Source organism: Rana temporaria, chromosome 2 (assembly GCF_905171775.1).
Source record: "Rana temporaria chromosome 2, aRanTem1.1, whole genome shotgun sequence".
Lineage (NCBI taxonomy): Eukaryota > Metazoa > Chordata > Amphibia > Anura > Ranidae > Rana > Rana temporaria.
Window position 1 is genome coordinate 21,766,683 of NC_053490.1, and position 13,285 is coordinate 21,779,967.

Sequence of the window (13,285 nt, forward strand, 5' to 3'; positions counted from 1 at the left end):
ATTCACTCTTGGTGTCAGGAAAACTTGTTAGAAGTGACTCATACTTATAGCAGAGGAACAAAGCAGCAGACAGAAATGACACTTAGGGTTTTCTTTGCAAAATGAACCTTTACTTAATTTACTAAGTTCTGGAGCAACTGCACAGTCTATTTGCCTTTAGTAAAGCAACCCCTCTGTGCTCCAAAGTGAGACAAGTACACACTATAGAGGGTTATGTTTCGTTCATATTTCATGTCTGAGGTTTACAACCACTTTAAGGCTTAAAGGATAACTAAACCGAAGAACAAAAATGTAATATATTGCAGCTTACCAGATGTAGTAACTGCATTAGTTTTCTTTTTTCAGGCTAAGAACATTTTTTTTTTAAAATACCTGCGGATTCTGCCAGAAATGTAGTGTCTTCGTGACTTCCTGTGAGATGAACTAAAAGCAACAGTAATCTTATGCCGCGTACACACCATCGTTTTCTGCGATGGAAAAAAACGTCATTTTCAAAAACGTCAATTTAATTGACCGTGTGTGGGCAAAAACGTCGTTTTATGTCTTCTAAAAAACGACAGAAAAAAATTGAAGCATGCTTCAATTTTATGTGTCGTTTTTGGCCGACGTCGTTTTCTGTGTTCTAAACATTGACCGTGTGTACGTAAAAACGTCGATTTAAGCCCGCGCATGCTCAGAAGCAAGTTAGGAGACGGCAGCGCTCATTCATGTAAAACGACTGTTCAGAATGGAATCAGCACATTCGTTAAGGTGTTTTTCAGCTTATAGACAAGAAAACGAAATTTAAAGCACAGTCACTGAAAATCACGAATCGTATCTCACCAAACTTTTACTAACACGCAGCAACACGATATCAGCAAAAGAGGCCGTCTTCCGCATGGAAACGACCCTTTATAGTGACGTCGTGCGTGATTGACGGAACTGCGCTGTGCTAGAGCGTTGTGAAAAAGCGATGGTGTGTATGCTACGTCGTTGTTCAAATTGAAGTTTGAAAAATGAAGTTTTTTTAAAGCACATAAAGCGTCGCATTTTTCCATCGCAGAAAACGATGGTGTGTACGCGGCATAATATTTCTTCTGTAAATTCGTAATCTCCCTATCCCCCATATAAACTACTAATCTCCCTATCTCCCATGTAATGGAAATAAGAAAAGGGCAGACATATTTGAAGTCTAGTTTAGGATATGAAGTATATTATTTGCAAGATTACCAGCTAAAAACAAATGGAAAAGACAAAAAATACAGCCTGAGGAAGAAGCTTCTCTGATCTAGCCAAAGTAGAACTTTCTTGGACAGGCAGCCTTTAAGATGGTTGTTCTTCCACAGCTTATATACCTCTTCAGGTCCCTCCCGATCCCGGTGCCCAATTCCTTTTTTAAATTAGTTCAGTCACTTATTAACTGTTATCTTTGGCAGGGCAGGAAAGCGAGGTGCGCCATGTCTAAACTCATTACCTCTAGGAAAGTTGGAGGCATAGGAATGGTGGTCCTAAAGGATTACTACATGGCCTCTATCTTAGCTCAACTAAAACCTTGGTTTCCCATATCCAGCGGAAATAGATGGACAGATTTGGAAAGCTCCCAAACTCAAAATAACAACTTATACCATCTCCTACTTATGAGGAATGACAGTGTTAGGTCAGATGGCCTCTTATCCCCCACGATCTTGGCATCTCTGCAAGCATGGGGCTTACTCAAGTCTTCCACTTTTCAACAATCCGTAACCTCTTCGTTGCCATTCCCACTGCTTGGTCTGACTGCTGCTATCCCCGACCTGAATGTTAAAAGTTGGATTGTCAGGGGTATAGGGGCGGTTGAGGATTTAATGATAGGGCCTGCCGTCAAGACATTTTCGTACTCAATTCGAATTTGGCCTTGATTCTCAGGAATACTACACCTATCTTAGAATTAGCCACTTCTTACGTCTTCATCCAGTTAGTGCCATATCCCTCCCATGGAGAATAACCCAATTTTTTTCTAGTCCTACCACCCAACGCAAGGGTATCTCCCTATTTTACTCCTTGCTTAAAAACAAGGAGGTGTTTCTTGAAACATCCACTATGGCAGCTTGGGAAAGAGAGCTGGGGATCTCTTTTACTTCTGACCAATGGCAAAAAGATTTCAGTACTTCATATGCGGCCACCAAGAGTGTAAATCTTTGGGAATTGACTCAAAAGATAGCACTTAGATGGTACCTAACACCATACAGGATTGCTAAATTTGCTCCACATTCTTCGGCCCGGTGCTGGAGGAAATGTGGTGAGGTGGGCACACTCTTTCACATACTATGGTCATGCCCAGTTTTAACCAGCTATTGGTTGGCAGTGTCCCGGTTACTAACACAAATCTTGAAGATTGACATCCCTTTGTCTCCCAGCCTAGCGCTTCTGTCATTGTCTATTGAGTCACTTCCAGTAGATAAGAGAACTGTAGCAGTTCTTATCTTACTCAGTGCTTGTCTAGTGATTATACATCACTGGAAAGACCATGTACCTCCCAGTATCAAGGAAGTGATTACGACTACTCATACTCATGCCGCATATGAACTAATGTTTGCAGCCTCGACAGGCCAGCTCCACAAAGCTGGTTTGCATTGGAAATTTTGGTCGGATTGCTATGAGGGATCCTCAGGAAGGTTCGATGATTCTGCTACCCAATGAAAATTATTTGCCTCTGTGCAGTTAACTCTATATGATTAGGTATGCTTTATGTGACTCTCCTAAATGTACTCATTTCGTGTTGGATGCTAGGTCCCTTTGTGGCACGATTTCTCCCAAGCTAGGTGTTGGTAATTCACTCTTTATGGTTATCACAATCTTTTGTTTGTTTGCTGAATATTTTAATGGTCATGATATAAGCCTGCGTGCCTGCGGCAAATCTTTGGGCCAGATTCACAGACGACGTACGCCAACCTATCCATTGATACGCATCGTAAGTTCAAAGATGCGCCGTCGTATCTATGCCCTGTATTTAGGAACCTAGATACGCCTGAAATATGGCTTCAGCCGACGATGTATGTTGCCGTACGCCGTTGTATCTTGGGTGCATATTTACGCTGGCCGCAAGGGGCGCTTCCGTAGATTTACGCATTGAATATGTAAATGAGCTAGATACGCCGATTAACGAACGTACTTGCGCCTGCTACGCCGTTTACGTAAGGCTTACGTCCGGCGTAAAGCTACCCCTGCTATATGAGGTGCAAGTAATGCAAAGTATGGACGTCGGAACAAGCGTATCTTTTTACGTCATTTACGTAAGTCGTACGTGAATGGGGCTGGGCGTAGGTTACATTCACGTCGTTGCCATTGAGCCGTCGTATCTTAGGGCGTAAATTCGACGTGATACTGAGCATGCGCGCGCATGCGCCGTTCGGCGCTTCATTTACATGGGGCCACGATTCATTTACATACAACACGCCCACTACCAGCCTACTTTGAATTACTCGGGCTTACGCTGGCCCATTTACGCTACGCCGCCGTAACTTAGGGAGCAAGTGCTTTGTGAATATAGTACTTGCGTCACTAAGTTACGTCGGCGCAGCACATATGAGATGCGCTACGCCCGACTAAATATACGCCGCTGTACGTGAATCTGGCCCTATATATGTAATTTTCTGGACTTGATTTGATATTTTTTCTTTTGTTACTTTTGTCTGTTATATTCTGAAAATTCTAATAAAAAACTATTGAAATTAAAAAGACAAAAAATGCAAACATCACATTCAAGGACTGGAAAGCTGCAATATATTAAATACAGTATATTCATATGAAATTCACCACTGATCTTTGCACCATTTCAGGTTATTCAATGGACCTAAACGGTTTCAATTGAAATAAAAAAAATGGAGGCGTTCCCAAACTTTCAAACAGTATTGTGTATTTACATATATATATATATCATTTTCTACAAAACCTTGCATTGCAAGTTCACTTTCGTTTAAAAAAAAAAAAAAAACAGCAATTTTTTTAAATTAAATTATTTTTATTTTCTCATTACTATTTTTTTTTGTTCATTTTATTTTTGTTACAAAATAGCATCTCTAGATTTTTTTTATTTTTTTTTCCAAGACACAGAATAACCAGTAAGAAATAACTGTCTCTCGCTTCTATCTACACAGACATCACTGGATGGAGATATTCGACTTTGGTTACAGGAAGCTCAGACTCCGCGTGTAACTGAATCCAGCTGCTCATTCCGCAGCCACATCAGATGCTCTCTTATCTAAAAATCAGCCTCTAGGAATCAAAGACCGGGAGGGCGTCCTGTTAGCAGCCTTAACAGTAGTCTTCTGGCCTTGATTCAAATAAATTAATCAAAGCCGTGGGTTTAAAGAGGGAGGAAGTAGTTATGGAACCAGGAAAAAAATAAAATAAAAACACAAGTTGGTTTAGGTAAAGGAGCTCTTAATGAACTTCAAAGAAATGTAAGTTTTAGGAAGTTGAGGATGAAGGCATTACCAATAATGACGGGGAACAGTACACCGGAACACCAAGGAACCCAATAAAAGTCAAGGTTCCTCCAGTCTACAATGGCTGATCATATAACATGATAGTCTGAACAGCTACATTGCAAGATAAAACGCTATAAATTGTTCAAAGTTTTATCAAGAATGAAGAAATTTTTAAAGCCGTTAAAGTTGAATAATAGTAAATTTGCACAACAGCGCGTTTGTACGCAACTTATGTAGACTGAAGTTGTTGAGTTCTACCATTTGCATTTGAATGCAACACTTTTTACACACATCAGGGGCTATTTATTAAAGATTTGCTGTTCAATCAGATTTTGCTGGACATTCGTTCATCTGTGTTTTACAAAATTCAGCTATCAATTTCAGAGTATTCACTAAGTGGAATGCCATTGGCTGATGTGCAGCAGAGTCGGTGGTCTTATTGGGGATGAGGTTTCTGGAGCAAGCTGGGGGCAACTGTGGAGGATGGGGTTACTGTAGGGGGCTGAGGATCTCTCCAGGAGGCTATTGAGAGGCACATTGATAGACTGGAGCAAACTGCAGGCACCAAGGACACTGTGGGACACCGCTGGAAGTCAGGGAATTATGGAGGATCTGCAGCTAGAGGGCACAGCATGGACTAAGATCTCCTAGAGGGCATGGGGGGTACTGTGGGAGGTTGAGGGGGCTTGGTAGGCCACTATGAGAGGTTGGGTGGCACTATACAAAGAAAAAGAGCCGCTGCTCCAGGTGTATGATGATAACCTGACGTGGAATGTCTCGTAGGGTGCCCGCCCCTCCCTGCCTCGGTGGGAAACTTGTAAAAAAAAAAATGGCTGCACATCTAGGAATTCCGATTGCCTGTTATTGTTCAAAGTGATAACACCAAAGACACCAACACAAGGTCATGTAGATGCATTTCACACAAACATCTTGTGCTTAAGCTTTACTGATTAAGCACAAGATGTTTGTGTGAAACGCGTCTACGTGACCTCATGTTGGTGTCTTTGCCTTTTGTTGTTCAAATTGAAAACACCAATCAGAATTCCTGGATGTGCAGCCATTTATTTTCTTATTAGGAGGCACTGTGGAAGTTTAGGAAATCTGCAGCTATCTGAAGGCCTGGGGAGGAGGGCAGTCCAGTAATAGGCCACAGTTGACAACCACTGCCACAAGATTATATATTCAGTCACCATATTTTTTTTGCATTATATAAAATCCTTCCTTGTGTAGTCATCCAAAGTCCCAGAGGCTGGGTGTCACTATCTTGAATGTGATGTGAGCAGCCCCAGCATACTCAAGGCTGTCACTCCCCAACAAGGTTTCTACGGAGGTTTGCTATGGGTTTCAGGAGCTGTGGCTGATTGACTTCCCATCTGATAGTGCCTGCATAGTCCTGGTGCCAACATCATTGGGCAGAGCCAGTGACATTTAGATCTCCAAGCTGTGCCTACAAAACATGATGTTGTTTGATCTCACCTAAAAACTACCGGAAAGTCATTTGGCTTGTTCTTTGCAATCTCTGTTATGGCTGATATTAATAAGTGGATCCTGCTTGAATTGAAATGTATGTTGATGTATGTTTATGTATAGGCAAATCTTGTTTGTAATTGGAATCTATTATTTTGCACGTTGATGCTAATGGGGTAAATCTGTTTTTTTCTTTTTTAAAGTGTATTTTGTGCGTGTACTCGAGAGAGGAGCCGGACTGCAGGAGTTGGGAGTAGGCAGGCCTCCCCCAGAGGCATTCTGCCACCTTGTGGTTGTTTTTGTGGGAGGGCGTACTAAGTGCAGGCTTACCTCGCATAGCACACCCACCGGGAGCCGGGCTGAGACCACCAAACTCAAATCACATGTAGCTGAGACCGGGATCTGAACCCCTAGCTGCAGAGGTGAATGGCTTGTCAGCGCAGTGCCAATCGCGTTGAGCCACCACAGCTCCCTGGGTAAATCTGGTTTGATTTTAGGCCTGCATATGCCACAGAGTGCATATCTGGTGATTGTGAAGCATTTTTTTTCAGGCATTTTTGAACGTATATAAAGCTTCAGGTGTTTATTTTCTGGGCTAGGCAGGGGGAGGAGAGCAGTGCTATAGAAGGAGCAGAATTATTCAGGTGTAAAAATGCGTACATAGGCACTCCCACAGAAGCCTATGACCAAAAACACCAGTATGCATTCTAAATATAAAAAAAAAAAGCTCATCTACTTTTTTGAGGGTAGGGCTACTGAGCCTACAAATGTGAACAGGGGCAATTGAAAATATTGGGATTCTGTGTGTTGAGAATAGTCAGTGGTAGGTAAACAAGTATAAAGATACTCAAGTGTGAATGGGGGCTAAATGTGACTGGGGAATGTAGCATTTGGAATCTCTGATGGGTAATTGTAGGCCATTAGTGTGAATGCTCGTAAAAAAAAAAAATTGCTGAAAGCTGTTAAAAACAGACACCATGCAAGCAAAAATCTGTTGTATGGATCACGCAGCAAATGCTTTATAAATAGACCCCAAGGGTTCAAAATGTAAAATACAAGCTGTATTTGACCTGTATTGCCTGCAATGTAAAAGCATCTCAATAGAACCTGCTGCATCCAAAGCAGGTCAAACGCAGTCTCAGAATGGTCATCCATACGGCACCATTGTGTTCAATAGGAATCTGCTGAACTGAATTTGATGTGGGCTTTACATGCACATAAAACTCAAGCAATGCCCGTCTACTCAAGGCCTATAGACAATAAATACTGCTTATGGTTACCACCACTTGACTTACGGGTAGAAATTTTACCTGATCGTTCCAAATTAAGTGCAGAAGACACTAGGAGGCAAATTTATAAAGCAGCAAAGGTGACTTTCAACAAAGAATCAGTCACTGTCCTTTAAAACAATCCCTTTTTTTTTAATAAAATCTTAATAAAATTTCTGATAAAATCTGCATTTATATTTCTTTGATTCTAAAAAAACTTGTTACAATTTAAAATAGGGTTTTTTTTTTTTTCGCCAAGGCAGCTATAAAAAAATAGGGTGTTTTTGTACACAGTTTGTGTAGGGAACTCCTCCAGAAACATTTTCTGCTCATGTGATTAGTTTGCTGCTTTTATCAGTGATTTACCTCCAATGATATTGCTGGGACTGATCATGTGACTAGAGCAGGAAGACACTCCCACTCAGCAAGCAGGAAGTGACTGAAATCCACGTGTCTGTCTAAAGAGAAGAAACAACAGCAGGTGGGACTAGGGTTGCCACCGCATCCCTTTAAAACAGAACACACATTAATTACACAGGTTCTGTGGCTAATTAAGGTGGTAATTAGACTCATTTGGTGCCTTACCTGCATTAAATTAGCCTCAGAACCTGTGTAATTAATATGTGTTCTGTTTTAAAGGGATGAGGTGGCAACCCTAGGTGGGACTATGGAAATAATTTAGCTAAAATTCTTCCAGTTTATATAACCGATGAGAAGATTATTGTTAAACTTTATGTCAGTGATGGGACAAGATCATCCAGTGCCCAGGGCAAAGGTGCCAACTTGCACCCCTCCCCCTTCATTATGTGCGAGCTTATGAGCAGCAGGAGGGGGGAAAAAAGAGCAAAGCCTGCACCTCCTTCTCTCCTTCCTGCTTCCAGCACTAGGCTGACAGAAGTAGTGATTTCACGGTCACTACTTCTGTCAGCCTTATAGTAGAAGGAACTTGCCCCATCCCTACAATATACTCTGTGCCCAGGGCAGCCACCCTTTCTGCCCAACCCTTCTCCCGGCCCTGCTTCAAATACACCAGTTTTCACTGGCTGGACTCCAGTCTTTCAAGTAATTGTGAAGTTGTTAGTGGTAGGCAGGGCTGTGGAGTCGGTAGATGAATGTTTCGACTCCTAAATGTTTCGACAATCTAAATTTAGTAGGAGTCGGAGTTGGAGCATGTGCATTGTTTGCTGACTCCGACTCCAGGTACCCAAAATTTCCTCCGACTCCAGGTACCCAAAATTTCCTCCGACTCCAGGTACCCAAAATTTCCTCCGACTCCACAGCCCTGGTGGTAGGGGCCAAGTAATGTATGTAATAAGGAGGTCCTACAGTTATATTGGTTGTGGGACCTTTATGTTATAACATGGCGAGACCCCGATCAAAAAATAAAAAAATTGATTCCTCTTGCAACTGAATTAGCGTTTTAGGCTACATTATGGAGAATACAACTGAGGTCATTTTGCATGCCTCCATAATGGTAAAAAAAGGTGCTAACTTTCATGGCTTCCAGGCAGATGATATTCCCAAGAGATGTTGAAGATCCAGTGAATGTTTTAATCCACCAAGAACGAAATTATGTAAACCAACCCATCAATATAAGGCATGCCACTTGTGGCCTTCAAGTTATTTTTCAGTGCATCTATTTAGTTATAGCGGAGTCTGACGCAACCAGTAACCATAAACCGTCCAATCTTTGACTTCACAGCTGTTGGTAGTAACCCCAAACCCCCCCCCCCCCAGCCAGCTCTATCTAACAGCTGAAAAGGACAAGCTGGACATCTGAGATGTAGAATGTACACAGGATATCACTGTCACACTTTGTCACCAGTTTCCAACTCACTTGAGAAGGCAAAGAACCTGTTTCAGCAAAATATAACACAATCTCACAAAGCGGGCACAACAGTGGTGAGGCCATTTTTGTCTGTCCATATTCACAAGAGAACAGCCTGCCAATTCGGCTGGGTGACATCACAGGACACGGAGATGAATCACCAGGCTGCCATTTTAAAATGGCTCCCTCCACTTATGTGTGGTGCTCTTTAACAAAAAAAGAGCATACAAAGAAATAAAAAAATAAAATAAAAATAAAAGGGTCCGAGTGTAGAGATAACGGGATAACGACACCTAGTAAGAACTCATTTTGTTGGTCCCACTGCTACTTTTACAACCAGGAGCCCCCAAAACACTTTTGTCCCAAATGGAGAAGATACAGCTGTAATCTAGAGGCACACAGTATTGTGATATCATCGGGTTGCAGCGCCTGTACTGGCATAGTCGAAATTAAAGTATACACAAAGCATAGCCATCTCATGTCTCATCCAGACCTGTTAGGGGGTGGGGTGGGGGAGAAGGGTGGAATACTATTGATTGCAATTGAAATGTTAACACAGCCAAGACAAGGGGACATAGACGCCTTCCTCCCACATACTGTATCATGAGACAAAGTAAATGATATGAACCGTTTTGGTTAAAATCAAGGCAAAATTCAGTTCCTAAAGACAGAGCTGAATAGTTTTTTTTTTTTTTATTATGACTTTCAGAAGTTCTTCTTCTTCAAAAATAAAAAAAGGCGTTGACCTCCCTCCGGTCAGGAAACGGTTTCAAATTTTCAAGAGATATCTGTATTTTTTTTCCCTTGCTCCATTATATTTTTAATTCCCTCAAAGTACCTGTTGACGTTAATGTTTTAACACTCCTCACTTGGATCCTCCGGGAGGGAAAAAGAGACAGCCGAGTTCACTGTGATCACACGATCAGCAAAATACCATCTGCTCCTTCTCAAACGTGTGAAGGCCAAATTTAAAAAAACAACAAAACAAACTAAAAAAACTGCAATGTTTAGAGTTCAACCATGTGACCATTTAAGGCCCAATATGTTTTTTCTTAAAAAAAAACAAAACAAAACAAAAAAAAGGTAATTTCAACACAGTTCGGGAAGGCGGCCACCACAGCAGCTGTCTTTGGCAAGAAGTCAATTATTTATTTATTGTCTTTGTCACCTTCTGCCCATCTCACTCTGTCTCATAAAGTGGATGTTGTTAGCGCTGTCCGAGAGTTCGGGATACTGCTCGACGGATATGACATAATAGCCATCATAGCCCTGCACCCGCCCAGTGCTTAAAAACTGCTGCTTTTCGCCCTCAGTCCACGCTCGCAGGCCTTCTTCCCCATCGCGAAGTCTTTGTTGCTCTTTGAGCCAGGCTTGCGAGATGGCCCTTTGCCGGGCCAGTTCCAACACACGGACTTTCTCCTCATCCAAGGAGGTCCCATAGCGGGTATTGATACTAAGGGTGCCATATTGTAACTGTACATCTGTGTAGCGTTTGGTCCTTGATCCAAGAACTGTATTGATTTGTGACACGGTTGCGTTGACCCCGTTTTCCAAGGTTCTCTCTCCACCGCGGAGCCCCAGTATGAGCAGGTCACTGTCGGAGGTACCCTGTTTGACAAAGTAATGAGTGTCAACCCCGTCGATGGTGAAATGTAAATTCTCCAAATACTGGGCGTTATTTAAGATAGCGGCAATTCGTCTGCCGTCTTCATTGGCGACGCTGATGATGTCGGTGGTGACGCGGCCATCTTTCATAGCAAACTTTACGCCCTTTCCAAAGATGGAACCAAACGTGCCAAATTTCTTGCTCTCCTTCTGTGGACGACAACCGGCAATGGGTGAATTGTAGACAGGATCAAACCTCTCCAAAGTGACAAATGCCTTCAGTTGCTTCTGGACCTCACACTGCACGCCCAAGATTGACTGTAAGAAAAAGAACAATCTGATTAGAAAACTAAAGTGGACCATAGAAGGGATTCTTAAAGTGATACTAAAGGCTCAAATTGTTTTCCTAAAATAAGAAAAGAGGTTTATACTTGCCTGCTGTGTACAAAATAGATTCCTCCCTCTTTTTCTAGGGTCCCAACCCCCCCGGGGCACTGTCTGCTCTTCCTCTTCTCCAAGTGTCCCCAGAGCAAACAGCAGTCTAGGGAGTGGGGGAATTGCAGAGCAACACTGTTTGTCTACAGACACACACAGCCCGGCTTGGAAGCGTGCTGCACAGGTGCCCCCATAGCTCACCCAAGCCAGGCTGTGTGCATCTTTAGATATACACAGTGCAGCTCAGCCATGCCTCTCTCAAGACTTCAACTGATAGCAGGAGCCAATGGCTCCCGCTGCTCTCAGTTTATCTTGTCAGAGCAGAAAGAGAGATCAGCGCTGCTGCAGATGGGTACAGTGCTGAATTGAGAGAAGACTCAGGTAAGTATTCACAAAGGGGTGGAGGGTACAGCTAGTAAAAATCTTGGACTTTAAAACCACTTTAAGCTGACTATAGAAGGCTTGGATTACAGCAAAACTCAACTGGCTGATAAGGAAGGAATTTATTGCTTGTATATCTAGTATGGATAGGGGGATTTCCATTGCTGGCTTTTGTGTCTGGTCAGTCACAGCTACCTGGATGCTGTAGCTGCATCTGATAGGATGCAGTCACTGTTTGGCCAATCATTTTTCACCTGGCTTCAGTCAACTTTTAAAATAATTTTCGTCAAGCCAAGTGGTGCCACTGCTCAAATTTCAGGAGCGGGAAGAACCTCACAAGGAGCAGGAAGAACCTCACAAGGAGCAGGAAGAACCTCGCAAGGAGCAGGAAGAACGGAGCAGGAAAAACCTCACAAGGAGCAGGAAGAACGGAGCAGGAAGAACGGAGCAAGGAGCAGGGAGAACCTCGCAAGGAGCAGGGAGAACCTCCCAAGGAGCAGGGAGAACCTCCCAAGGAGCAGGGAGAACCTCCCAAGGAGCAGGGAGAACCTCACAAGTAAAGTGATGATCAAAAACAGCATGCTGGAGGCGAAAGTTATTGTGCTTGGGATATCAGCTCTTTTGCCAAAAATTCTTCTTGGCCTCGAAAGGTCAATCAGATAAATTCAGGGTCAACTTATTGTACCTATTCAGAAACACATCCCATCTTTATTTTTCTAAACTTGACTAAAATAGGGTTTCAAGCCATTAAAAATACCTAACCACACAGGGCATCTAAGTCAGTAAACAGCGCCGTGCCGGTCTCTGTGGGCGGACCAGTCACCGAGGACTCAAAGACCGGGCCTCCTCTGTTCTCCATTCATTGAACGCAGAGCCTTCAAAAGGATTGATCTGTCCAGTTTCTAGTGCCAAAGCTGTCAAAGTGAAGTGTCAAATTTTTCAAACAGATTGGAGGAGCCACTTTTTAGCTTTTTGACGTTTTTTTTTTCTCCAGAGAAGTCATAGGCCAGGAAAAAGGTAAAAAGGTCTTGAGAGCCACTGGCTTTTTTGAAACAGTTCTGGACTTTTTTTTAAACCGATGAGTACATTAAAGTGTTTGGGAAAACTTGCAGCTCGGTCTCGGCAGCTAAAAAAAATATTAATATTAATCTCTTTTTAAGTAGCCGGACACTTGCCTTTTATTTTTTTTTTAAACTTAGCACAGAGTGGAAACGCCGGAGTAAAGTGCGGCTTTGGAAATGAACCCTCGCTAGGTTTTGCTGGGGTTTTGCCGCTCCCTTTGACTAATGGATGCCTTTAGCCATACATAATTGATTGCATAACAAATTAAGAAGTCATTTAGCTGTTACCACTTAAAAGTGTAAAATCCATTAGGAGTCGATACGGGCTCAGGGTGTGAATTCTCACAGAGAAAAGTGTTTTTAACTAGAGACCTCGGAGACCAATGTACTAGTACAGGATGGAAAACACAGGCAGGGCGGCCAGGTCCCCTGTGTCATAGACTTACACCATACCGAGGCTGTTAAAGTAGACCTGGCATCAGATATAATTTTTCAAGCTCAGTAATGTATCAGGTGTTTATTACCTCGCACACAAATCCCAGTAATCCCCTTTTTCTTTCTGGAAGGACAGTGCCACCTACTTTCGCACTGATATGCCAACTCTGAGATGATGGGATACTGAAAATCCTGCTGCCAGTGTAGGTCTTGGCTGTGTCTGCCAATGTCTGACACCTTCAGGGTACAGCCTACCCTCCCCAACTTATACTTACCTGAGCCCCATTTTGATCCAGCGATGTGCATGAGAGAAGCAGCTTCCATGGGTCTCTCTCTCCCGCAACAGCTCACATAGCA

At 42.8% G+C, this 13,285-nt stretch overlaps 1 protein-coding gene across 1 annotated transcript in view; it reads right to left on the reverse strand.

Moving 5' to 3' along the window:
* Positions 1-8,393: 8,393 nt before the first annotated feature.
* LOC120928194 (teneurin-4) overlaps positions 8,394-13,285 on the reverse strand; it is a 307,285-nt gene continuing 302,393 nt past the window's right edge. The window contains exon 27 of the mRNA XM_040339303.1: positions 8,394-10,934. Coding sequence (XP_040195237.1) covers positions 10,176-10,934 — 759 coding nt within the window. The 3' untranslated portion in view covers positions 8,394-10,175. The remainder of the gene's footprint in view (positions 10,935-13,285) is intronic.